Below are 27,888 nucleotides of genomic sequence, written 5' to 3' on the forward strand. Positions count from 1 at the left end.
TCACTTCTCCTGGTCCTTCTCTTGCAAGGTGGTTGCGTACTTCTGCAGCTGGGTCCAGCTTTCGGACATCTGCTGGCTGGTGGCTGACGGCTGCTGTAGGCTGGCAAAGAGACAAAGACAGTGACCACGCAAAGCTGCCTTCTACTGACTCAGACCCTCGGTCCATCAAAGTCAGTATTGTTTACTCAGACTGGCAGCGGCTCTCCAGGGTCTCAGGTTGAGGTCTTTCACATCACCCACTTGCCTGGTCCCTTTAACTGGAATGCCGGGGATGGAACCTGGGACCTTCTGATGCCAGGAAGATGCTCTACCACTGAGCCACAGCCCCTCCAAAATCTCCAAGCCACTCCCCTTCTGCTGGAGGATGCTAAAAGTATGTTTGCAAGGTATGTGTGTTAAGTGCCGTCAAGTCATCTACTTGCCTAGTCTGTTTAACTGGAGTAGGGGTTACTGGGGGTGTGGGGGAGGTAGTTGTGAAATTCCTGCATTGGGAAGGGGGTTGGGCTAGATGACCAACTCTATGATTCTAAGTTGCTTCTGACTCATGGCGACCCTATGAATCAAAGTCCTCCAAAACATCCTATCTTTGACAGTCTTGCTCAGATCTTGCAAACTGAGGGTCATGGCTTCCTTTATTGAGTCAATCCATCTCTTGTTGGGTTTTCCTCTTTTCCTGCTGCCCTCAACTTTTCCTAGCATGACTGTCTTTTCCAGTGACTCTTTTGTCTTCTCGTAATGTGACCAAAATACGATGGCCTCAGTTTGCAAGGACATACACACAAACCTTTGGGGTAGAAAAACTGCTGCAACGCATGCGTGTGATTTGATGTCCAAGAAAAACAGCTTCCAGGAAAAAGGTTAAACGCCAGGACACTGCCTGCTGTTCCTCTGCTTCTGGTGTGGTGGTTAAGAGAGCCAGCGCGGTGTAGTGGTCACGGACAGTGGTTTGGAGCAGTGGAGTCTGATCTGGAGAACCGGGTTTGATGCCCCACTCCTCCACATGAGCGGCGGAGGCTGATCTGGTGAACTGGATTTGCTTCCCCACTCCTACACACGAAGCCAGCTGGGCGACCTTGGGCTAGTTACACTCTCTCAGCCTCACCTACCTCACAGGGTGTCTGTTGTGGGGAGGGGAAGGGAAGGTGATTGTAAGCCGGTTTGATTCTCCCTTAAGTGGGATAGAAAGTCGGCATATAAAAACCAACTCTTCTTCTTCTTCCCATCTTCCTTTGATCAGAGGGGGAAGGATGAATTACACATGTTTCCTCTTTTTAACATTTGTTTGCGGGGGTGGTGGTTTAATGGTACAACACTTTTGACTACGTAAACAGGAAAGCATTTTGCAAAACAACAACAAGAAATTGATCATCTACGCAGTGGGCCTTCCAAGCGGCAAAGCTCATGTCACAGTGCCATCTAGTGATCGTATGGAGCAACTGCACCTACCCAGAACGAGCGGCTGGATAAACACAATATTAAAAGTATGACCTTCCCTGTAATTCAGGGTCAGAAGCCCATCCCATGGAGAAACCACCACAATCTCCCTGACTAGGTCTTCAACAGCATATCCATTTAACGGTATTACGCTGCTAAACAACCCCTAGGTGTGGCATGGTTGTTCTCTGGAACAGTGCTGAGGACATAAGGAAAGAACAGGTACTAATCTGCAGGAATCTGAACACATGAAGCTGTCTTAAACTGAATCAGGCCCTTGGTCCATCAAAGTCAGTATTGTCTACTCAGACCGGCAGTGGCTCTCCAGGGTCTCAGGCAGAGGTCTTTCACATCACCTACTTGCCTAGTCCCTTTATCTGGAGATGCCGGGGATTGAACCTGGGATCTTCTGCATGCCAAGCAGATGGTGAACACATGAAGCTGCCTTATACGGAATCAGACCCCAGGTCCATCAAAGTCAGTATTGTCCACTCAAGACTGGCAGAGGCTCTCCAGGGTCTCAGGCAGAGGTCTTTCACATCACCTACTTGCCTAGTCCTTTTAACTGGAGATGCGGGGGTTTAACCTGGGACCTTCTGCATGCCAAGCAGATGCTCTTCCACTGAGCCACAGCCCCTCCCCACATCCTTTCCTCTATGCTTCAACTTCAGCATGTCACTCTGTTGCCTGAAACAAGATCAGCAACTTTGCAACATCTTAGTAAGTATAATGTAGCCAGCTAGAATTTATTATTATCTTTGCCTATTTGACTATGTCACCTGCATTTTAGAAGAAGAGTTGGTTTTTATATGCCAACTTTCTCCACCACTTAAGGGAGGCTCAAACCGGCCTACACTCGCCTTCTTTTCCCTTCCCCTCAACCCTGTGAGGTAGGTGGGGCGGGAGAGTTGTGACTAGCCCAAGGTCACCCAGCTGGCTTCGTGTGGAGGAGTGGGGAAACCAACCCGGTTCACCAGATTAGCCTCCGCCGCTCATATGGAGGAGTGGGGAATCAAACCCGGTTCTCCACACTCCATTGCTCCAAACCACCGCTCTTAACCACTATACCACGCTGGCTCTCCAGTACAAAGAGTGCTTCGGTTTTTACTGTTAGCATGATGGAATACATTTCAGGCCTCAGGACTTCCAGGGTGTGCAGGGTCATCATCATCATCATTACCTTTATTAGGTATTTACATCAGTATACCATAAACAGAATTACAAAATCGGTTAAAACAGATTACATTAAAAGGACATTACTTAGAAGTACGTACAAACTGCTCGCGAATCCTTTGTGCAGACAGGAGAAAACCAGCTACTTGTTGGGTAACGGTAGGGTTTCTATCAGATAAAAGGGTCATGCAGCTAATAATGGCAACGCTTTCGCAGATCAGATTTTACGTCTTCCTTATGTGCCAACGAAAGGGTTTAGTTTAACGCCGGAAGACAGATGCTGCTGCAGATCTACTCAGGGAAAGAACGGTGACCGTAAGCAGCTCAGCTGGATAAGACCGCTGGCCCATAGAGCCCTGCTTCACATGGTGGCCAACCAGATGCCCTGGGGACAGCCTATGCGCACGACACGGGGTCCAGAGCTTCCCACTGTGGTCGTCCCTCCCCAGATGTTTCCAGATGATATTCCACATCACTTATCAGAAGGGCTCTGCAAGATCTGGATCCTCTCTCATCCAAGAAGCTTACCTGTTGCTCAGGAACGAATCGCATCGCTTGTCCCAGGGCAGGTGCTCCAAAGAGTCAGGCGGACGCTCATCTTCCTGCGAGGAAGTCTCCGGGCAGGATGTGATGTCAAACAGGAAGATGGTGCATCGGTCACTTCCGCTCTCTGCTTTAGTGCTTCCAGGTTGCTCATATCCTGAAGAGGGGGAGGGAAGAAGAGTTGGTTTTTATATGGCGGCTTTCTCTACCACTTAAGGAAGAATCAAACCAGCATACAATCACTTTCCCTTCCCCTCTCCACATCAGACACCCTGTGAGGTAGGTGGGGCTGAGAGAGCTCGAAGAGAGCTGTGACTAGCCCAAGATCACCCAGCTGGCTTCATGAGGAGGAGTGGGGAATCAAACCTGGTTCTCCAGATCAGAGTCCACCGCTCGAAACCACCGCTCTTAACCCCTACACCACACTGGGAGACATTCCAGATGTTTCCTTTCTACTCTGCCCGTTCCCTTTCACTTGGAATCAAGCCCCACCTAGGAGGATCAGGTGTTGGCCGCCAGTATTCACGGTAAAAGCGGGGTGCCAGGGTGCTGTCACTTTGTAAGGAGGTGGGAGGATGAAGTGGCAGACTGTCGCTTCTGTTGCGGTATCTGTCAGCCTGACGGTGCCGCCCCAAGAGAACGTCAGCACCTGGAATGGGAAAAGGGGGCTCTTGCATCATCTGCCGCGACAGTGGATCGCCGCTCCTACAGTGGCGATCAGCACTACCCTGGACATGCAAGAAAAGGCCATGAGAGCCAGGTCCCCGACTAGTCCCTTCCTGCCCTCCCTCTCATGATCGGCCTGAGGTCATAGAATCAGCATTGCTGACAGATGGCCATCTAGCCTCTTCTTGAAAACCTCCAGGGAAGCCATCTGAAACACTCACCGCATTGGTTAAGGATGGAATAGTTGCTATGGTGCTGATAGCCTGACTTGGATCCTCTGGCCTACAAAATAAGAACATAAGGAAAGCCCTGCTGGATCAGACCAAGGTTCATCAAGTCCAGCAGTCTGTTCACACAGTGGCCATCCTGGTGCCTCTAGGAAGCCCACAAGCAAGACAACTGCAGCAACATTGTCCTGCCTGTGTTCCACAGCACCTAATATAATAGGCATGCTCCTCTGATACTGGAGAGAATAGGTATGCATCATGACTAGTATTCATTTTGACCCGTAGCCATGGATAGCCTTCTCCTCCATGAACATGTCCACTCCCCTCTTAAAGCATTTAACAACATTTTGCCTTTTTGTTTTGCCTTTTCATTATACTTGTACTTTTCCTGCAGAACCTTACGGGGCGGAAGAGCAGGAGACAAAGACATACATGCATAATAAATGTAGTTCCCCAGTCACCTGGTAAGTAACAAGGTTAAAAGGTAAAGGTAGTCCCCTGTGCAAGCACTGGGTCATTACTGACCCATGGAGTGATGTCACATCCCGACGTTTACTAGGCAGACTTTGTTTATGGGGTGGTTTGCCAGTGCCTTCCCCAGTCATCTTCAGAGTTTCCTTGCGTGAGCAAGGGAAGGGCCATAGCTCAGTGGTAGAGGATCTGCTTGGCATGCAGAAGGTCCCAGGTTCAATCCCCGGCGTCTCCAGTTAAAGGGACTATGCAAGCAGGTGATGTGAAAGACCTCCGCCTGAGACCCTGGAGAACTGCCGCCAGTCTGAGTAGACAATACTGACTCTGATGGACCAAGGGTCTGATTCAGTATAAGGCAGCTTCATGTGAGCCCACCCACCCTAAAACACCTTCTTCGGGCATGCCTTACGTGTATACCAGAATCTTGGTGCTGAACTTCTTGGCCCTCGAGGTTATCAGGTGGAGAGACCCATCTGTACACAACACCAGAAGCCGCACTTTGGCAGGTGTGGTCTTGTTGCCGGGCAGCCGGGAGCGCGGCATGAACTGGATGCTGCGGATCACGTACCGAGCCGGAAGCCTGGTCACAAACAAGGAGACCCCTGGGGGAATGTTCCAGCATGGCACAGTGAGGACGGAAACGAACCAGAACCAACGGGTGAGATTAAATCAAAAGAGTTTCCGTCTAGACATTAGGAAGAACTTTCTCAGAAAATCACAGAAGGTTGTAAGAGACCACAAGGGCCATCCAGTCCAGCCCCCTGCCATGCAGGATCCCACGATCAAAGAGCTCCCGACAGATGGCCATCCAACCTCTGCTTAAAGGCCTCCAAAGATGGGGACTCCACCCCCACCCCCGAGGCAGCGCATTCCACAGTCAAACTGCCCTCACTGTCAGAAAGTTCTTCCTAACGTTTAGGTGGAATAGTTTTTCTCTTAGTTTAAATCCATTATGCCGTGTCCTAGTCTCTGGAGCAACAGAGAACAAGCTTGTTCCCTCATTAACATGGCATCCCTTCAAATATTTAAACATGGCTATCATGTCACCCCTTAACCTTCTCTTCCCCAGACTAAACAAACCCAGCTTTTTAAGCCTCTTCTCATAGGGCATGGATTCCAGACCTTTGACCATTCTGGTCACCCTCCTCTGGACACGCTCCAACTTGTCAACATCCTTCTTAAATTGTGGAGCCCAAAACTGGACACAGTATTCCAAGTGTGGTCTGACCAATGCAGAATACAGTGGCAGTATTACTTCTTGATCTAGACACAATACTCCTATTGATGCAGCCCAGAATTGCATTGGCCTTCTTAGCCGCCATATCACACTGTTGACTCATATTCAGTTTGTGGTCCACTAAGACTCCCAGATCTCTTTCACATGTACTGTTGTGAAGCCAACTAACAGTTAGAGCGGTTCCTCAGTGGAACGGGCTTCCTCAGGAGGTGGTAAGCTCTCCTTCCCTGGAGGTTTTTAAGCAGAGGCCGGATAGCCATCTGTCAGCAATGCTGATTCTATGACCTTAGGCAGATCATGAGAGGGAGGGCATCTTGGCCATCTTCTGGGCATGGAGTAGGGGGTCACTGTGTGTGTGTGGGGTGGGGAGGTAGTTGTGAGTTTCCTGAATTGTGCAGGGGGTTGGACTAGATGACCCTGGTGGTCCCTTCCAACCCTATGATTCTATGAAAGCGTCGCCCTCCTAAACAAAAGGCTAAGGCCAGAACTAGCTTGTTTGGCTGGCGGGAAGTGATTTGACAATTGTGTTACACTTTTAAAGTTGGTTGGATAAATATTGCCACGGCAGTGATTTCCATCCTCCGCTTACAAGGAACCCTTCTACCCTAGAATGTCCCCCCAACACCTCCTTGAGGCTGTTTACTGCAGCCTTGTCTGTAGAGGAGAGAAGAAGAGTTGGTGTTTATATGGAGATTTTCTCTACCGTTCAAGGACAATCAAACCTGGTTTACAATCTCCTTCCTCTCCTCTCCCCACAACTGACACCGTGTGATTTAGGTGGGGCTGAGAGAGCTCTAAGAGAACTGTGACTGGCCCAAGGTCACCCAGCTGGCTTCATGTGAAGGAGCAGGGAAACCAGCCCAGTTCACCAGGTTAGAGTCCTCCACTCATGTGGAAGAGTGGAGGATCAAACCCAGTTCTCCGGCTTAGAGTAAACAGCTCATGTGGAGGAGTGGGGGATCAAACCCAGTTCTGCAGATTAGAATCCGCCGCTCTTAACCACTACACCGTGCCGGCTTATGAGGCATCTTAAGAGCAGAATGAACCATTGATACAACACGGTTGGGTTATTTCTATGTTCCTTTGAGGCAACGGCCCCTTGTCAACCTCATGGAAGCTGGTAATCATGCGTCAGCTCACCTAGAGATTTGTCCCAAACAGTAATGGCCCAATCTTCACAAACAAACGCCAGGTGAGAAGAGCATGGGGTAACGGTGGACAACACAATTGGAGCAGCGCACGGCCAAACGATGTCAGGTTTCGGATCAGCGTCTAGAGGGAACAATCATCAAAAGGAGCACCTTTTCTATGAGGGAAAGCTGAAGAGTCTGGGGTTTTCCAGAAAGAAAATGAAAAAGGAGGAGAAGACGAAGAAGCCAACGATGAAGAAGACGAAGAACAAGATGAAGAGCTGGTTTTTTATATCCCAATTTTCTCTATCAAAAGGAGTATCAAACCAGCTTACAATCGCCTTCCTTTTCTCTCCCCACAACAGGACACCTTGTGAGGTAAGTGGGGCTGAGAGAATTCGGAGAGAACTGTGACTGGCCCAAGGTCACCCAGCAGGCTGTATGTGGAGGAATGGGGAATCAAACCTGGTTCTCCAGATCAGAGTCCGCCGCTCATGGACAGGAGTGGGGAATCAAACCCGGTTCTCCAGATCAGAGTCCGCCGCTCATGTGGAGGAGTGGGGAATCAAACCCGGTTCTCCAGATCAGAGTCCGCCGTTCATGAGGAGGAGTGGGGAATCAAACCCGGTTCTCCACATTAGAGTTCGCCACTCATGGGAGAAGTGGGGAATCAAACCCGGTTCTCCAGATCAGAGTCCGCCGCTCTTAACCACAACGTGTCATGTGCCCATTTAGAAGATTAAGCCTGGATTGGAAAGGAAACAGGAGGGAAGCCGGCCAAGATGGAAACCGTCACTGTCCTCAACCATTGAGCAAAGGTGCCCCGAGAGCCCTTCCTGAATGAGACCGCAGGGTGCCCATGAGTGAATGCTCGTCTTACCCACTTTCTCCTTTGGCGGACGACTCAGCAGATAGAAGCAGAGATTGTGGCTTGTGCTCCAGTGAACGCTGAGTGCCACGGGAATGTCTGGGAAGAGGAAGCAGAGGAAACAAGTAAAGGCAGGCTCGGGGGGGGGGAAGAGACATGGAGTTCCACAGTCACCTCCCCACCAAGATAGCGAGCAGAGCAAAACCAAAAGAAAGCCGGGGAGGGGGGGATAACTGAGGCCTGGCTGTTTCCCTCACCAGCATCCCTCCGATGACATCAGGTCTTCGTTTTGATTATGCGTGCCGTTTCCGACCATCAGAGGTCACCTCGCTCTCCCTGCCTTTCCCCCAGGTTTTCAGGGACCTGTTTTATCTCAAATTTAAAAATGTGGGCAAAATGCAGGGAAAGGCAGGGGGAAAGCAAGGTGACCTCTGACAGTCTGAAATGGCACGCATAATCAATTCAATTTAATAACCTTTAATAGGCATAGTACAAAAACAGCTCATACAGATTCTCATGAAAGAGAACAATTCACACAATTCACATAATCAAAACTGCAGACATCTAGGCCTCCTGAGAATATTCCCCTTTGAGTCAGTAGACCCCCCACCCAAGACAGGGGTCAAACTGGGGGGGGGCAGCAGTGAGAGGGGAGAAGGGGCAAAAACATCCCTCCCCTCTTCCGTGAGTAGAAAATCAGCTTAGAATACAGGTCTTAGTGCCTGCCCGGCCTTTATTTTCCTCCGCGGTTTTCAACACTCAAAACCACACGACGGCACAGGTGAGACCCCCAGGAAGGTGCCCCCCGCCGTCCAAAATTACCTGGCTCGGTTTTGTTTTCCGTTCCGCTGGGCAAGGTGCGGCCTGGACCGTGAAAATGGAACATGGCTAGGCTGACGGAAGAAGAAGAGTTGGTTTTTATATGCCGACTTTCTCTACCGCTTAAGGGAGAATCAAACCAGAAGGGCGAGATCGTCGTTAATGACAAGAGACACAAATCTGGCGATCAGCTAAGACGTTCTGCCCCTCAGCGTGCCCCGGCTTTCGGAGGGGAAGGGAGAGGGTGACCGGAGACAGAGACTTCTCTGCGGTGGCCCCTTCAGTACAGAATCCCCTGCCTGTTAATGGTTCTCCTAGCACCAAGCTTTGGGCACTGGTTAAGAACTTATTATTTTCCCAGTCATTCTGTTATTTTGTTTCCTTCATCGCCAGTGCTATTTAATCTGCTGCTTAAAAAAACAACAACAACTACTTTTAGTCATTGGCCTGGCTATATGACGTTTGAATCCTCTGCATATGGTGTTTTTTTAAACGATCATTGTGAACATACAGCTTCTCCACCAGGTGCCTTTTAAAAAAAAAAAACAGAAAGCGACTCAAAATTTGTAAAATTCATTAAATGCATGAGAGGCTGGTGGAAGCAAGACAAATCCATTGGTACAGGAACTGCTTGCAGAATAATAAGAAGAGTTGGTTTTTATATGCCAACTTTCTCTACCACTTAAGGGAGACTCAAACCGGCTTACAATCACCTTCCTTTCCCCTCCCCCACAATAGACACCCTGTGAGGTAGGTGAGGCTGAAAGAGCGTGACTAGCCCAAGGTCACCCAGCTGGCTTCGTGTGGAGGAGTGAGGAAACAAATCCAGTTCACCAGATTAGCGTCAGCTGCTCATGAGAAGGAGTGGGGAATCAAACCCAGTTCTCCAGATCAGATTCCGCTGCTCCAAACCACCGCTCTTAACAACTACACCACACTGTGCAATGGCACAGACTTGTGGAAAAGGGGTGGGGTGGGGAGAGAGAAGGGGGAGAGACCTTGTCAATTTTAATTCAGCAGCAGAAAAGAACTGGGGGGGGGGAGATAACCTTGCTGCATAGCTTTCCTCTGTGCTCCGTAGATGGAAACTGGAAGGAAGCGCCTAAAAAGAACCTTCCCTCCCCAATACTGTTTAACTTCAACATCGTGGTTAATAAGTATTATGCAGAATACTTATGATTTAAGCTGAGATTAATAGAATGATCACTGTTCAACTGTTGTCGTTATTATATCACATACTGCTTATAACTATTGTGTGTGTGTGTGTGTGAAGTGCCGTCAAGTCGCAGCCGACTTATGGCGACCCCTTTTGGGGTTTTCATGGCAAGAGACTAACAGAGGTGGTTTGCCAGCGCCTTCCTCTGCACAGCAACCCTGGTATTCCTTTGTCGTCTCCCATCCAAATACTAACCAGGGCTGACCCTGCATAGCTTCTGAGATCTGACAAGATTAAGCTAGCCTGGGCCATCCAGGTCAGGGCCTTTTAACTACTAATGATGTTTTATAGTATATGGCATATAACATTACTGCCAGTTATACTTTTATCTTGTCTTCAGATGTAATGGATGCAGTTGTAACTGCTGTCAAGTTATGGGTTTTTAATTCCTCCCCCTCCCTTTATTTTTTCTTTGTGTTCTGTTTTTATATGTGTGTGTGTCTTAACTGCTGTCAAGTCACTTCTGACTCATGGCGACCCTATGAATCAATGTCCTCCAAAATGTCCTATCTTTGACAGCCTTGCTCAGATCTTGCAAATTGCTGTGGCTTCCTTTATTGAGTCAATCCATCTCTTGTTGGGTCTTCTTCTTTTCCTGCTGCCCTCAACTTTTCCTAGCATGATTGTCTTTTCCAGTGACTCTTCTCATAATGTGACCAAAGTACGACAGCCTCAGTTTAGTCATTTTAGCTTCTAGGGTCAGTTCAGGCTTGATTTGATCTTTAACCCACTGATTTGTGTTTTTGGCGGTCCACGGTATCCATAACACTCTCCTCCAACACCACATTTCAAGGGAATCTACTTTCTTCCTATCAGCTTTCTTCAATATCCAGCTTTAACACCCAAACATAGTAATAGGGAATACGATGGCATGAATTAACTTAATCTTGGTGGCCACATCCTTACACTTCATATATCTATAAAAATAAATAAATATATTTGGACAGCTGGGGGGGCGGGGGGGGGAGAAGGTTCCCTCCCCTTCACCTGAGTTTCTCCTCCTTGATCTCAAGCTCATTCTTTGCCTCCAGATACTGCTGTAAAGACCTGTTGAACATCGCTTCCAGCCGTTCCCACTGGCAGTCCTTGATCACGTGGTTCTGTCCCAGGCCCACCGTGGCGCCGTCATCAATCTTCATTAAAGCGTCGTAAAGATTCTTAAATGGGCTGCCTGAGTTTGAAGACATGCAAGGCTGCGTTAAAAAATAAATAAACAACAGAACAAGATCAAGCATCTATTACGGCGTGTGCTTTTGTGAGACCGACCTCGCCTCTTTGGATATATTGGAAGAAGTGAGCTCTGAGTCATGGAAAGCTCGTGCTGACATAAATTCCATGGTTGGCCGCCTTTAAGCTACAACTTAAGTTGCACTTTAGCACTGAGGGGCTCCTAGCTTCTCTGAAGCATGACCCTTTTAACTCCTCAGGGGAAAAAATCTTAAATGAGAAACTGTCATTGTTGGGCTTCTCGCAGGATATGTTATTAGATCTCGGGAAAACTGAAGTTTCGCCACAATTAAAAAGCGCATTAAAGAGCTCGATTATAACAGCACTACTTTTTGTGCCCGCCACGTTTGTCTCAGTTTTTCGGAATACCACCACCACGCGGTTTGCCCGCTTACACTTACTATCTGACAACTCCTCATCTTTCTAGAGCCTTCTGTTTAACTAGACTGAATGCGAACCCCTCTATGGTTATGCAGGGCAGGATTGTGAATATACCATACCCAGACAGGACCTGTCCTTGCTCTTCTGGTTCCATCGATTCATTAGCTCATGCCCTTTTGGAATGCCGCTTTTATGAGGAACTTCGATCACATTATATCTCTCCCCGTTTAACATATAAATCTAATGCCTCTATCTCTGACATAATGCCTTTTGTATTAAGTGACAGGGATTTTAAGGCTTCATTGTCAGTGGCAAGAATTTATTTCAGTCCTTATATCCCTCAAACATTAGATTTACGCTCCTCCTGATCAATGGATCAAGGAGCTTCTAAGGGATAAAGGAAAGGAAATAAATTCTGTGTGCACGAAAGCGCCCGTCAAGTTGCAGCCGACCTCTGGTAGGTGGCGCTGAGAGAGCTCTAAGAGAACTGTGACTAGCTCAAGGTCACCCAGCTGGCATTATGTGGAGGAGTGGGGAAACCAACCCGGTTCACCAGATTAGCCTCCGCCGCCCATGTGGAGGAGAGGGGGAATCAAACCTGTTCTCCAGATCAGAGTTCACCTCTCCAAAAAACGTGAGGGAACGGGAAAGGTTAAACAGAGTTCTAACCTGCAGGAGGCTTGGGAGATCTGACTTTCATCACCAGAGCAGGAGGACTCAGCTTACAGTCTCGGTTTAGAAGCTGTTGCATATCCTGCAGTGGAACAGAGTCATTCTATGCAATCAGATTTCCAGGGTTCTTTGTCTGATCTCTACCGCCCTGTATGACCCACCAGGATTGCCAGAGCCAATACAGCTGTACTTAATGTACATGAATGAATGAATGAATGAATCTGCCTTGTACTGAATCAGACCCTTGGTCCATCGAAGTCAGTATTGTCTACTCAGACCAGCAGCAGCTCTCCAGGGTCTCAGGCAGAGGTCTTTCACATCACTTGCTTGCCTAGTCCCTTTAACTGGAGATGCCGGGGATTGAACCTGGGACCTTCAACGTGCCAAGCAGATGCTCTACCACTGAATTGTATAGGGCCATAGGCCATGACAAAACAAATATGACACGTTAGAACATAAATATGCATAACAAAAATCAAGCTATAAAATCAGAATTACAATAATATAAACGACCTTAAAATAATTAATTTTGATAGGACAATACAGACTACAACCGCAGGCAAAATCAGTTTTACATAACTGCTCTTGAAGAGACAGCCTTGGCCCTTATTTTCTTTGCTGCCAGGGCGTACGGGGCCATTCGGTAAGATGTATGAGCATCAACATCTGATGGCAGAAATATTATTTTCTCTTTGTCAGAATAAAGGCTTAGACTAGCTGATATTCCAGAGAGAAACCTGCTCCTGGGTTGGCACTTAATATACATGAAATTGCCTTATGCCGGGTCAGATCATCGCTCCATCTACATTGGAGGGTTTTGTTGCTGTTGTTGTTTGATCTACCCCTACTTGCTTGCATGATCTACCCCTGCTTGCTTGCATGACCGTAGGGAAGGGCCATAGCTCAGTGGTAGAGCGTTTGCTTGGCATACAGAAGGCCCCAGGTTCAATCCCCGGCATCTCCAGTTAAAGGGACTAGGCAAGGAGGTGATGCGAAAGATCTCTACCCTGAGACCCTGGAGAGCAGCTGCCAGTCTGAATAGACAATTCTGACTTTGATGGACCGAGGGTCTGATTCAGTAGAAGGCAGCTTCATGTGACCAACTCTATCAGGTGACGCTAAGGCCAAGGGACCTCCTCGGTGCTGCAATTAACAGGATGCCCAGCCCAAAACCATGTAAGTGCCCAGCGTTCCCAGAATTCCTCTCCAGCTCCAAAGCACAGAACACAGTAGGCGAACGAGGCAATTATATCGATCCACTCTGTGTAATCCGCTTGGAGTCCAAGTGGGAAAGGCGGACTATAAATAACGTAAATAAATAAAATAAATAAAAACAAACTAGGGATTGACAACTAGATCTGGTCCCTTGAGGGATGGTGAGCGCTAGGGCTGTCGATTTGGTTCGTCCAGAACCGAAAAACCACCGAATTTCCCCCGATTCGTCGGTTTCCGGTTCGGGACGAACCGAATTCAAAAAAGGTGGGAAACAGGGGGAGCCAAATTCCCTGACTTCGGGGTGTTCGGGAAATAAATTTGGCAAATTCGGGGTTCGGCTCCCCCCCGCGCGCCTTCACAGGGCTTCGCTGAAGCCGGGCGGGGGGGCCTTTAAACAGATCTGCGCCTCCCAGCTGGGAGGGCAGATCTGTTTAAAGAGCCCCCCGCCCGGCTTCAAGGGGCTTCCCTGAAGCCGGGCAGGGGGCTCTTTAAACAGATTTGTGCCTCCCGGCTGGGAGGCACAAATCTGTTTCCCCCTCCCCCGCGCGCCTTCAGGGGGCTTCCCTGAAGGCGCGCGGGGGGGCCTTTAAACAGATCTGCGCCTCCCAGCCGGGAGCTCCCAGCTGGGAGGCACAGATCTGTTTAAAGGGCCCCCCGCCCGGCTTCAGGGAAGCTCCCTGAAGGCCTGCGGGGGGGGGGGAATTTTCCTCCGAACTCTGGATCTCGGCCCAATTTCGGGGATCCGAAGCGGGGGAGTTCGGACAACAGCCCTAGTGAGCGCTACCCGCACCCCAATATTGCTATTGCACCTTTAGCAACCTTTATTGCAATATTGCTATTGCACCTTTAGCAACCTTTACTGCAATATTGCTATTTCACATTTAGCAACTTTTATTGCAATATTGCTATTGCACATTAGCAACCTTTATTGCAATATTGCTATTGCACCTTTACAACCTTTATTGCAATATTGCTATTGCACCTTTAGCAACAGGAAGACTCCTCTGGGGAATGTGAAGGAGCCTTGACCTATTGCTTTTCAATTCCTTCTCAAACTGGCCCTTTGGGGAAATTAGCTGTTGATCGAGGGGACTCTAGAGTTTCCAGAGGCTGTAAGCAGTTAAAATTTGGGTACCATGACTTGTTCTTCTGTGCTTTCTCCCGGGGGGTCCAGGCTTCGGAAATCCACATTCCTTTGCTAAGGAAATCAAGAAAGGCAACAATTAGTATCCCCAAACTACCGTATATACCTGTGTATAAGCCGACCCGCGTATAAGCCAAGGTGCCTAATTTCTCCCCAAAAATGGGGAAAAATTAGGCACCTGCGTATAAGCCGAGGGTCGGCTTATAACCCCTCCCCCCCCCACAGGCTTACCTGACCGGGCTCCTGGCGGCAGGAAGCGGCGGATTCGGCGGGGGCGGCCTTCCTGTAGCTGCAGGAGGCCCCCCCAGGCCGCTCCTGGCGGCGGGAAGTGGCGCGGGCCCGGCGGCACGGCCTCCCTGCGGCCGCAGGGGGCCTCTGGAGGCTGCTCCCGGCCGGGAGAAGGCGGTGGGGGCGGCTGAGCGGTCTCCCTGCGGCCGCAGGGGGCCTCTGGAGGCCGCTCCCGGCCAGGAAAAGGCGGTGGCGGTAAGTTCCCCCCTCCCTCCTCCCTCCCCTCCCCTCCCATATTGACCCGCATATAAACCGAGTTCGTCTTTGTCAGCCCTTTTTTGGGGCTGAAAAACTCGGCTTATATGCGAGTATATATGGTATGTTCTTGCCCATATACAAAGTGAACGCAGGGTACCCAGTTTCCATGTAAGACCATATTTTGAGAATCTGACCTGCTTTGGGAGGGATGCTTTCTGGGAAGAAGAAGAAGAGTTGGTTTTTATATGCCTATTTTCTCTGCCTTTTTAAGGAGAGTCAAACTGGCTTACAATCGCCTTCCCTTTCCCTCCGCACAACAGACATCTTGTGAGGTAGGTGAGGCTGAGAGAGTTCGGACAGAATTGTGAACGGAGCCTTGTTTACTCACCGTGACGGCTCCTTCTGTTCTGGGTTGAAGGGCATCTTGTCAATCGCGGGTATTACCATCACGTGCCCAGGGAGGCAGGACTAAATGTTTTTTCTTCAATTTCCTGTCTCCCTGGGAGGGAAACCCAGTTTTCGGACTCGCCGAGCTAAGGAGACAGGTAAGTGACCGCAAACAACAAGTAACACCAAGCACTTATACAAACTATGAACTCCTGAGAAAAAACATTAACATGTAAATCAGGAGCAGTAAAGGTTCCATAGTTAACTGTGGAAAGAAACAAGATGGCGGACATAGGGAGAAAACCTGTCGCACCGGTAAATGAGATAACCCCCAAACATCTAATTAACCTGATCAATAGATATCCTTAAGTCTTGGAAAATAATGGGCGGGCAAGATGCCCTTCAACCCAGAACAGAAGGAGCCGTTTACAGTAAGTAAACAAGGCTCCGTTCTCGGTTCTGGGTGGAAGGGCATCTTGTCAATCGTGGGATATCCAAGAGCTATAACGCTGGGTGGGATTAAGTCTCATCCAAGACCTGCTGCAGGACCCTCCTACCGAAAGCTGCGTCAGCAGAGGCGATGGAGTCAATTTTATAATGTTTAATGAACGTAGAGGCCGTCGACCAGGTGGCCGCCCTACATATCTCCTCTAGGGATGCTTGCCTATCAAAGGCGGCAGAGGTGGCTGCGCTATGCACAGAGTGTGCGGTGATTCCCATTGGAGGGGAAATTTTACATGCCTTATAGGCTTCAGTAATGCACTGTCTAACGCTGTGCTGATAGCGGAGCTGGACATTCCCCCCCCCCTTTAGATGGATTGGTTAATGATATAAACAGAGCTTCTGATTTTCTAATGGGGGCAGTGCTCTTAAGGTACACTTTTAGGACCCTTCTCAGATTTAGCTTGTGCCACTCCCTTTCTTTGGGATGGGAGGGATCCGGACAAAACGACGGGAGATGAATCTCTTGAGAACGATGAAACAGAGAATTCACCTTGGGGATGAAGGATGGGTCCGGTCTGAGGACCACTTTGTCTCTGTGAAACACACAGAGGCCTTCCCTCATGGAAAGCGCCCTCAGCTCAGAAACTCTACAGGCAGAGGTCACCACAATAAGAAAAATGGTCTTCATTCTCAACAACCTTAGGGGAATTTCCCTAAGTGGCTCGAATGGGGGGCGTGTCAAGGCATTGAGCACTACATTGAGACGCCATGTAGGGAAGCGATGGACCACAGGTGGACTAGTTTGAGCCACCCCTTTTAGAAAGGCTATAATGTGTGGATGTCTGGACAGTGATATTTCGTTAGACAGTGACAATACAGTGGAAAGAGCCGCCACCTGTCTGCGAAGGGTGGAGGCCTTGAGGCCCATTGCTACTCCTTCGTGTAGGAAATCAAGGACTACCGGTATCCCTGGAGAAAGAGGGTAAAAGTGCTTGCGCCTATACCACAGAACAAAGGCTTTCCAGGAGGTATTATAGATCCTCCTGGTGGAAGGTCTTCTGGCCTCTATCATGGTGTCCACTACTGCTGAAGAATAATCTTCCTCTAAAAGGGACTTCCTCTCAATTTCCACGCGGTTAAGAGCAGCCATTGAGGGTCTGGGTGAAATAGGGGACCCTGATGTAGTAGATCCGGTGTGACCGGAAGTTCCCATGGTGGATGGATTGACAATTCCCGTAGGCTGGGGAACCAGGGTCTTCTCACCAAAGAGGAGCAATGAGTATAACAGTTGCACCTTCCTTCCTTCCTTATCTTTCTTATAATCCTCGGGAGAATGGGAATTGGCGGAAATGCAAAGAGTGTCTCTTTGGGCCAGGGAGACATGAGAGCATCCATGCTCTCCGCTTCCGGGTGGAAGTAACGAGTCAGGAACCTTGGGAGAAGGTGGTTGCTCCCTGAAGCGAACAGATCTACTTTGGGTTGTCCGAAAGTCTGTACTATCTGTTCGAAAACCGGCCGGTTGAGTGACCATTCTCCCTCGTCCAACACTTGTCGACTCAGCCAGTCAGCCTGGAGGTTGAGGACCCCACAGATATGCTCCGCTGCCAGAGAGAGCAGGTTCGATTCGGCCCAAGCTAGAATGGCCACCGCTTCCTGGTGTAATTTGGAAGACCTCGACCCCCCCTGCTTGTTGAGGTAGGCCTTTGCTGAGGTGTTGTCCATTCGGACTAGAACATGTTTGTGATGTATGATGTGTTTGAAGTGTTTTAGGGCAAGTCGGATTGCCCTGAGTTCCAATAAATTTATGTGTAATTTCTTTTCGCCCACGGTCCAGAGCCCCTGGGTTATGAAGTTTTGGCAAGTGGCTCCCCACCCCTCTAGACGGGCATCCGTGTAAATTTGTATCTGGCTTTCCATGACAAAGTGCATCCCCCTGTTCAGATTGGTGCTCCGGCACCATCAGAGGAGTGACTGTCAGAATGTCCAGGGAAGCGGGATTGATTTGTCCCTGCTCTGAGTAATGAGGGCTTGATGAGGTTGTAAGAGACTCTGGAGTGGCCTGGAGTGAAATCTGGCCCATGGTACCGAGCTGAGGCAGGCTACCATTTTTCCTAATAACTTGGCCAGGCTCATGAGTCTGCCCTGACTGGATCTGATTGTGGCTTGGTACCATGGATCGGATCTCGGCAACTTTGTCCTAGGGCAAGATCACTAGATTCCTGTGGGTGTCCAGGATGACTCTCAGGTGTTCTAATCTTTGTGTTGGGACAAGATGGCTCTTCTCTGTGTTTAAGAGAAAGCCGTGGTGAGTGAGGACCTGAATCATTCTGGATGTGTGGACCAAGGCTTGTTCTCTGGTCTTTGACCAAATTAGTATGTCGTCTAGGTAAGGAAAAAGAGTTACTCCCTCCTGTCGTAGCAATGCCACCAGCGTCACCAAAATCTTGGTGAATACGCGGGGGACGGATGCCAGGCCAAACGGGAGGGCCCTGAACTGGTAATGCTTGTTGGAATAGCAAAACCTGAGAAATTTCCTGTGACTCTGGTGTATTGGGACATGTAGGTATGCTTCTTTGAAGTCTAATGAGGTCATGAAATGGTCTATTTGTAGGGCTTCCAGGATTGTTCGAAGGGTTTCCATGCGGAACTTTCTGTATCTGACCTTCTTGTTTAGATGTTTGAGGTCTAAAATAGCCCTCCAGTCCCCATTTCTCTTGGGGATTGTAAAGAAAATCAAATAAACCCCTTTGCCCAGATCTGCTAGGGGAACCGGTTCTATGGCCTGAATGCTCTGGAGGTGTAAAATAGCCTCCAGGGTTCTCTGGTGCTTTTCTTTTCGTACTGACCTTGGTGAATTTACAAATATTTCGATTGGGAGACTCGTGAATTCTATTAGGTATCCCGCGGATAAGACCTGAGATACCCAGGCATCCGTGTAAGACCTTTCCCACCTGGAGTGGAACAGCAGGAGCCTGCCCCCGACCTCCGGGAACCTGGTGTCACTGTTTATTGTTCTTGGAGAATTTGTCTCCTCTGTTATTTGAAAATTGTTGGTGTCCCTGGGGGGGATGAATTTTTTTGCCACCCCCTCTGCGAAAGGAGTTCCTGTTGCTGTTACTCCAAGAGCCCCTACGATTGTCCGGTCTAAAAGGTGGCAAAGTGTGAGAGGATCTGAAATTGGGAAATGACGACGAAGGTTTCCCCTCTTTCTTGAAAGACTTTGGGAGGACCTTCTTCTTGTCTTTATTTTTGACTAGAATCTTTTCTAGTCTGTCCCCGAATAGTTTCCCCCCCTGTAAAAGGGTATGATATTGGCCGAGAACTGCCTATTGGCCAGTGGTTTATCCAACTCGGCCTGTACCTGGTTCTCGAAGAACTCAGGGAAAGGAATTTCCCAGATGTGGGGTTTGATGCTAGGAAAAAATTCCTTAGTACCCTTCTTTCTAGATTTTGGTTTGGACTCAGCGATGGGGTCTGGGTTCTCATTGAGATCTAGTGCTATCAAGGCCTTATTTAATCAACCCTGAAAATCCTCTGCCAGAAAAAGGCGAGTATGCTGTTCTTCTAATAAGATGGGGTTGTCCTCATCAGAATCCACTTCGCCGTCCTCTTAGCTCTCCGGATCAGAAACTACAGAGGAGAAATCCTCCATAGGTTGGAGAGGTTGGGAACCAGGCTGTGCCTTTAAAGCCACCTTGGTGCGCCTATGTGAGGATTGTCCTTCCTGACCGCCCTGACCCTGTTGGAGGGGAGTGGGAGCAGAGTGGGAAGGACCTGGGTCGTTACCCTGAATGATTGGTGTAACAGACTCCCTGAGGGCGTTCATCATTTGTGCCTGTCGGTCTAGCACTCCATTAAATAAATCCAAAATTTCCCTCCTTGTAACAGGAGCATCGTGCTCTGATTGGAATACGTTACCCCCCTGCTATCCGTCTGTTAAAGGTGAAGCTCCTTCCATCAGTGGGCTCCTGGCGCCTTTTCGCGAACTTTGCCACCATATGCGCCATTTTGAGGTAGCTCGTCCGAGCGCGCCTTCTTTGCAGCCACCAGGCCCTTGGAGCCGCGTGCGGTGGAACCGCCGTTCCGTCCGCCGGCAATATCTTTGCGCCGTCGCCCTGTCGAAGCGAGGAGGGCCAGGTCATGATCCTCCTCGAATAGAAGATCTGAGTCAGAGTCCCTCCTGTCGTCCGCCATCTTGCTCAGCAGAGCGAAGTGGGGGGGGGGGCAGAGAAGAAAGTTGAGGAGATTGGGAAAGACGGAGGAAGGAGGGAGGGGGGATCGCGTACGCGATCGCAGATGTAAAAGGAGAAGGACAGATAAGCACACAGGAGGAACGGAGGATAAAGGCACAGGTCTAACACACAAAAGGATTTTAAGTAACGCGGAGTTCACTAACGAAGCTGCCACCCTAACCGAGGCAGGACGGAAACTGGGTTTCCCGCCATGGGAGACAGGAAATTGAAGAAAAAAATATTTAGTCCTGCTTCCCTGGGCACATGATAGTAATACCCGCGATTGACAAGATGCCCTTCCACCCAGAACCGAGAATGGCCCAAGGTCACCCAGCAGGCTTCATGTGGAGGAGCGGGGAAATCAAACCCGGTTCTCCAGATTAGAGTCCGCCACTCTTAACCACTACACCACGCTTCATGGTGTCCCACCAATTAGAAAGTTATTTAGGGCAGCCTGGGGGAGCATAGTATCTCCCAACTAGGGTTGCCAGCTCCAGGTTGGGAAATACCTGGAGATTTTGGGGGGTGGAGCCTGAGGAAGGCAGGGTTTGGGGCGGGACCTCAGCAGGTTATAATGCCATAGAGTCCACTTTCCAAAGGAGAACTTGATCTCTGTCGCCTGGAGATCAGTTGTAATAACGGGAGGTCTCCAGACACCACTTGGAGGTTGGCAACCTTATTCCCAATTCCAACACCAGCCCTGTGCAGCAACAATATACATGCAAGAGAAAAAAAATGATACAGAGAATGAGCTGGGGAGAATTCATACTCAGGGAACACAAGAACAAATGTACCGGGGTAAATATGCTGACTCTCCGGTCCCTGCTAGATGCCGGAGTTGAACCGGGAACCGGAGTTAAGAGGGCAACTGTTTGTACATGTTCTATCTCCTTCTGCCAGGAATCCTTGGGCAACCGGTAGATCTCCAGCCATGCCTCCAAGCTGCCTGCGTTGAGAAATCAGAAGGAGGCATGTTATGCAACTGGGAAGAAGAAAGGTCTCTTGTAGAGGGAATATCTTGCTACATGCTCCAAAATGCAAGAGCCAGCTTGCTGTTACCCACTCCTAGAGGGTAGATATTAATTGATTTGCAGTCAAAGACCAATTAACACACACTATATGTAACTATGTTACAACATTTCAAAAACAGGATATAAAAACATATCAAAATTAAAATGAGATGGTGTGTGTGTAAAGTGCCGTCAAGTCGCAGCCGATTTATGGCGACCCCTTTTGGGGTTTTCAAGGCAAGAGACTAACAGAGGTGGTTTGCCAGCGCCTTCCTCTGCACAGCAACCCTGGTATTCCTGGGTGGTCTCTCATCCAAATACTAACCAGGGCTGACCCTGCTTAGCTTCTGAGATCTGACGAGATCAGACTAGCCTGGGCCATCCAGGTCAGGGCAAAATGCCAGAGCCAGCCAAAGGCTTTTGGAACCATAGGCAAACGATGACTTTGCCCCCTTCCTTCAATAGAGAGAAAACTGAGCGGCGGAGGCTGATCTGGTGAACTGGATTTGTTTCCTCCCTCCTACACACGAAGCCAGCTGGGTGACCTTGGGCAAGTCACAGCTCTTAGAGGTATCTGTTGTGGGGAGGGAAAGGTGATTGCAAGCCGGTTTGAGTCTCCCTTAAGCGGTAGAGAAAGTCGGCATATAAAAGCCAACTCTTCTTCTCTCAAAAGATAAGCAGAGTCAGCCCTGGCTAGTACTTGGATGGGAGATCATCAAGGGAGACCAGGGTTGCTACGCAGAGGTAGGCAATAGCAAACCACCTCTGAAAGCCTCTTGCCTTGAAAACTCTACAAGGTCTCCGTAAGTCAGCTGGGACTTGATGGTAAAAAAAACCCTACAACCCTCTGCTTAGGGTTCCGCTGGGAGTTTGGCAGGAACTCCAGGCTTCTACCAATTCTAGGGAAAGCCGCTTCAAGCATTCAGGGACAGGGTTAGTGTACCCTAACATGCCACTACACCACGTCGGCTCTCTTTCGCTCGGAAGATTATAATGAGCAGTTGGAAAAGGCGTAGAGTCAGCAAAACGGAGGGGCTGTGGTGCCTTGCAATAGGAAGGGAGGTTCCTCCGTCAAACCTCACAGGTTTTTCGGGTTGAGCTTCTTCTTCTTTCTTTTGAAAGCAAGACTGCCCTAATAATTTCTACGGGTCTGAACAGGTCGAGTACGAACCGGCAGTTTCTGCTACAACTTGCCTTGCAATAGGAAACCGGCGTAATCACCCCTGGGAGAAAGCTCCAGTCCGCCACACGTGTTTCTCTTGCTGATGTCCTCCTGACAAGAAGTAAACAAAGAAGAAGAAGGGTTGGTTTTTATATGCCGATTATCTCTCACTTAAGGGAGGCTCAAACCGGCTTACAATCACCTTCCCTTTCCCTACCCCCACAACAGGCACCCTGTGAGGTAGGTGGGGCTGAGAGAGCTCTAAGAGAGCTATGACTAGCCCAAGGTCACCCAGCTGGCTTCATGTGGAGGAGTGGGGAAACCAGCCCGGTTCTCCAGATTAGAGTCCGCAGCTCATGTGGAGGAGCGGGAAATCAAACAACAGCAGAGGCCACTCAGAACCAGCCATTCGCACTGATGATGCACACTGGCAGGAGGAGGCAACAGGTGAACTGACACCGAACCTTGTTGCCGCTGAAGGGTGGGAGCTAAGTGATTCCTGCAGTGCTGGTGGAGGTGTTGGGGGTTAGCTCTGCTCATTCCTGGCCACTACAGGCCCTTTGGGGCAGCGGCCTTCCGGGGACATTCCCAGAAAGCTAAACGGCCGATCCGCTACTGGCTCAGGCCCTTAATACTTAAACTATTCCGGCTTTCCAGCTGTAGGCCAAACGAGACCAGGGAAATGAAAACAAAAAATGGAATAATCACATGTCCGGATAAATGAAAGTGTTGTGGGGTAGAGTGTAGTGTAGAGGTTAGTGGTAATGGTTAACAGCGTGGTGTAGTGGTTAACAGCAGTGGTTTGGACGGTGGACTCTGATCTGGAGAGCCTGGTTTGGTCCCCCACTCCTCCACATTGAGCAGCGGAGGCTAATCTGGTTGCCTGGATTTGTTTCCCCGCTCCTAGACACGAAGCCAGCTGGGTGACCTTGGGCTAGTCACAGCTCTCTCAGCCCCACCTACCTCACAGGGTGTCTGTTGTGGGGAGGGGAAGGGAAGGCGATTGTAAGCCAGTTTGATCCTTCCTTAAGTGGTAGAGAAAGTCGGCATATAAAAAACAACTCTTCTTCTTCCTTTTTAACATAGGATGACTACAGGTAGGGCTAACACAAAAAGAACGTCAGTAACCAGGCAAAAAGACAAGGTTTGGATATCGAGCAGTTGTGACGGAGAGGGTTTTGACTCAGTGCTGTGGGCCTAAAGAAAGCACTCACCGCTTCATTTATGGCTTTTACATGCAGGAGGTTCTCCTTGTAAAAATAAAAGAGATGGGCGACACCTGGAACGGAAGAAAAGAAGGATGACTGCAGTATGCTATCTCCCCCCTCGCTACATCCATTGGCGTAACATGCTCTTTTTCACTACGCAAAAGTTCAATTGTATATAAAAACAGTGACCATTCACAACAGCATTAACAGAATGGAACAGGATCTTCCAAGACACACTAATCCAGTGGTTCACAAACGTTTTGGGCCACTGCCCCCTTGGTTCCACAAACTCAACCCCAGCGCCCCCTACCCTATCCTATAAAAAGCACTAATCAAAACAGGGGTTTGTGTGACGCACTAAAGAAGATAAGAACTATAAAATTTCAAAACAGTGACAATTAACTGCACATCTATTCAAAATCAAATTAAAACTTTTAAGTTGAAATTTATTCAACAAAACTGATGAACTTGATCCAGTGGTACCAGCTTTTCAAAGTCTGGGAAAAAAACTCTGATCGTTTCCACCAGATTTGCCAACATGGTGCCAGAGCTTGATCTATTGTAAAGTAGTGAACGACACAGTCGAAGGGGCCCACCTCTAGCGCCCCCCTGCTGCCCCCTTGCCTCTTAGTGCCCCCCTAGGTAATCCCCCCCCGGGGGTGGAACTGCCCACTTTGGGAACCACTGCACTAAGCTAATCTAAAACTTGAGGAGCATTTAAGAGTGACACCTACCCATCTCATCCACTGTGCCAAGGACTTGGGAGTTACCGTCAATATCCGAGAGGTGGAGGGTACAAATTTCAAGCTTGGCCATCTCCCAAGCACAGAGCTTCTCATGGGTGGCGATGCTGAAGACAAAAAGTCCGGTAGGGAGTCCGATGAAGATGTATTCTCGGGAGGCTGCCAGGCAGTTTGCCCTCCCCACCAGCTGGGAAGATGAAAAAATTGAGACAAAACGATGACCGGCTCAGCAATTTCAACAAACTGGCCTGACCCCCTCCCCAAAAAATGCTACTTGCTGATGTCCTCTGGCTATGCACAATGATAAGCATTGGATCCCTCTGCAGAGAAAAACTGGAGGGGAAGGATACGGTGGCTGTACCCTTGTACAGTTTATTGCCTTTTAGACCTTCTAAGCCTGTGTCTATAAATATTTGCTGCATTTCACACATCAGATGAAAGCTTGTCTTATATTCAGTCTGTCAGACCTGAAAGTGTCACTATACTCCTCTTTGGATTTAGAAGAAGAAGAATTGGTTTTTATATGCCGACTTTCTCTACCTGTTACCATCCCTTCCCCTCCCCACAACAGACCCCCTGTGAGGCAGGTGGGGATGAGAGAGCTGTAAGAGAACTGTCACTAGCCCAAGGTCACCCAGATGGCTTCATGTGGAGGAGTGGGGAAACCAACCCGGTTCACCAGATTAGAGTCCGCCACTCATGTGGAGGATTGGGGAATCAAACCCAGTTCTCCAGATTAGAGTCTGCCACTCTTAACTGTAACAGGCCAATGCACAAATGCAGAAAGAATATAGAATTTTCCCATTTGAAATCCATATAGACTTCATATATAAGGAGAAAACAGGTTTTTCAGAAGCCTGACTCTCAAAGGAAATGACTCAGCTTAAATGTTTTTTGTCAAGGAGCTGCAGATCCGTCCTTGACTGATTGCCCTCTTAGAAAGGCACTTGTTTCTGAGGATATTCAGAGTGACCTTGAAGCCAGTAAGGAGGCTTCCAGGATGTTTTCCACTGAAACGCAGGCAGCATCAAGGTGTTTCTGACTTTTGCTCTGTATTCTGATAACATTTGCTGACTGAGAGCTACGATGTAATGAAATTACACAATGGGATATTACATGAAAGTTAAGAAGATCTTTTAAAGGTAAGACAAGAATCAAATAAGCCGTATTCTTAACAAGAAGAGAATGATGGAAAAAGCTATATTTAAAGAAATATCATAAAGCCATAAACTGACTGGTCATAAACATGGCCAGGTCAGCAAATGACCTAACAGGTAATCCTTATAAGGTGAGAGCAACAACGCTGCTGCTCGAAGTTCCAAAAGTGCTGATGCACTGGAACAATCTCAAGATCAGATCCTACCAAGTACTGTCAAGGGTAGGGAAGGATACTGATCTTGGAAGGTATAAAAGAAGGAATTTCCTAGCCAGGAGTTAGAGTTCCTAACAGGTTGATACCCGTTGGCCTCCATCCCTTACCTGGGATGTAAAAGCTTTGAACCTTAATTCTTGCGTGGATTGAGGCTCTCAGACCTTCCATATGGGTTAAAACTTTCTTGCCTAAAAATCTCTCTAAGGGTTTAGTCCTTGCGTGGACTGAATACTTACAGATTTCTCCAACATTTACAAATCTTCCTGTGAGACTGGAGAACTCCCTAAAAGGGGGATTCTTTTCGAGACAGCCAGCCCTTGCTAGGACTGGGTGTCTGAACTGAATGCATATAGACTTCTCCATCTTATAAATAAGATTGAGACTCTTAGAATCCATCAACCTTTGTGTGGAGTCTAAGAGTTTAGATCTTTCCATATTTGAAATGGAAACACTGAGAATTAATGAGATTAACACATTAATCTATCAGGGATTAATGAGTTTTCACTAAGATCTATCTAGCCTTATACAGGCCTCCCAGTCCTGACAGACAAGGAGACTGTAAAACCTATAGCCCCCTTCACATAGATCTCTTCAACCCTTCAAAGAGTTGAAGACACTAGGAGTTTATAATCTGAGCATGCGTCAGAGATTTCTCTAGCTAACAGAGAGAATTCTGAACATTCTCTGAGCATGAGTCAGAGATCTCTCTAGCTGAGAGAGAGACCTCTGCACTCAGTTCTTACACAGAACTCTGACACTCACATGGCTTTAAGCTTTGAATTGCTTTCTAGTTCTGACACAGCTAAAGATGGCATGCACATACATATAGAACTCCCTGATCTTAGCATAGATCAGAGGCCTTTCATAGGCTAAAAACACTTGGAGATTTCTCTGTGGTTTCATGAACCGTGTCCTGGCATGGACTGAAAATATGCGTTAAGGGCTCATGACTTCAGCTCTGACATGAACTCATGGAATCAGATTTCTCTAACCACTGCATTCACCAAAGACATTTAAACACTAAAATAACACATAGAGGACCCAGAAAGGTCTATTTTATCCTTAACATGCATTAGGAACTTTTTAGATCTCTCTAGGCCCTGCTGTGCTGGGGAGGTTCGCAAATGACATAACTAGGTGAAGTATGTCTTATATTTTATGATGTTCTAGGTACTTTGAATTAAGATGCTTTTAACTAAATTAAATCTTATTCATTGCACTAACCATTTTTTACAAGATTTCTGTAACTTATATTTCCTGAATGAAATATTATTACTGGTTTAAGGTTTGAACTCTCATATAGAGGAATAGAGATTGTTTAAGGTTGATTGCATACATGAACATGTTTAAGACTCATAATGTCTGAACTTTGTAACCATTTCTATGCACATATATTATGTAAAATAAACTGTATATACATTCACATCCTTTTCATAATTTATTGGAGCACTTCAAGAGAAAGCTTACTTCGGTAAGAAGCATTGAGTCCTGCTCAGTAGGTGTCTAACTGAATAAAATAACATACTTCTTCTCAGGAAGGGGTCCATTCTAAGAGTATAGGCACTGAAAAGCATAGACTCTCTTCATAACCACTACACCACGCTTTCTGTCCTTTTAAGGAGTCAAACCAGTTTCCAATCTCCTTCCCTTCCTCTCTCCACAACAGACACCTTGTGAGGTAGGTGAGGCTGAGAGCTCAAAGAGAGCTGTGACTAGCCCAAGGTCACCCAGCTGGCTTTATGTGGGGAAACCAACCCCAGTTCTCCAGATCAGAGTCCGCCGCTCCTGTGGAGGAGCGAGGAATCAAACCCAGTTCTCCAGATCAGAGTCCTTCGCTCATGTAGAGGAACGGGGAATCAAACCCAGTTCTCCAGATCAGAGTCCGCCACTCATGTGGAGGAGCGGGGAATCAAACTCGGTTCTCCAGCTCAGAATCCGCCCTTCATGTGGAGGAGCGGGGAATCAAACCCGGTTCTCCAGATTAGAGTCCAACCCTTCAACCCACTGCTCTTAACCACTACACCACTCTGGCTCTTTAGCTGCCACAACTAACACGGTGACCCCACTGGCACTTGCCACTCCCAAGTGGCATCTCCTGTCCCTGGCAAAACTACGACAGTCTGATGACCATTGGTCTGCGAGGGCTCTGACTACCTGGAACTCAGCCAAAGGTCGGCACCGAGTGGGTGGAGGATGCTGTTTCTTCATCACATGGCGGTGCTCCCTCCCCTCGATAATCTCCCAGGCCCGTTCGAACAAGACAGTCACAAGTTTGTTGATCATCCGGAAAGGCTGAGGCAAATAATCGACTATTTGGGCTGGATCTTTCAGGAAAAAAGCCTCTTCTTCATCTTTTTTAATCCACTCCTTTTCTGTGGGCAGAGGGATCTCCAGGGGCAGTTTCCGAAGGTAGAAAGGCAT

General features: G+C 48.4%; 1 protein-coding gene across 1 annotated transcript; it reads right to left on the reverse strand.

Annotated features, from left to right (window-relative positions):
• WDR93 (WD repeat domain 93) lies at positions 1 to 27,888 on the reverse strand. Its single transcript, XM_056866088.1, is given in 17 exon segments — positions 1 to 100; positions 3,136 to 3,307; positions 3,643 to 3,799; positions 4,038 to 4,098; positions 4,924 to 5,116; positions 6,892 to 7,023; positions 7,762 to 7,848; positions 8,572 to 8,642; positions 10,772 to 10,955; positions 12,062 to 12,146; positions 19,728 to 19,934; positions 20,767 to 20,914; positions 22,173 to 22,255; positions 23,359 to 23,423; positions 24,087 to 24,285; positions 24,287 to 24,415; positions 27,622 to 27,888. Coding segments are annotated over 17 exon segments (2,340 nt in total).

The sequence above is a fragment of the Euleptes europaea genome, chromosome 20 (genome assembly GCF_029931775.1).
Source record: "Euleptes europaea isolate rEulEur1 chromosome 20, rEulEur1.hap1, whole genome shotgun sequence".
Lineage (NCBI taxonomy): Eukaryota > Metazoa > Chordata > Lepidosauria > Squamata > Sphaerodactylidae > Euleptes > Euleptes europaea.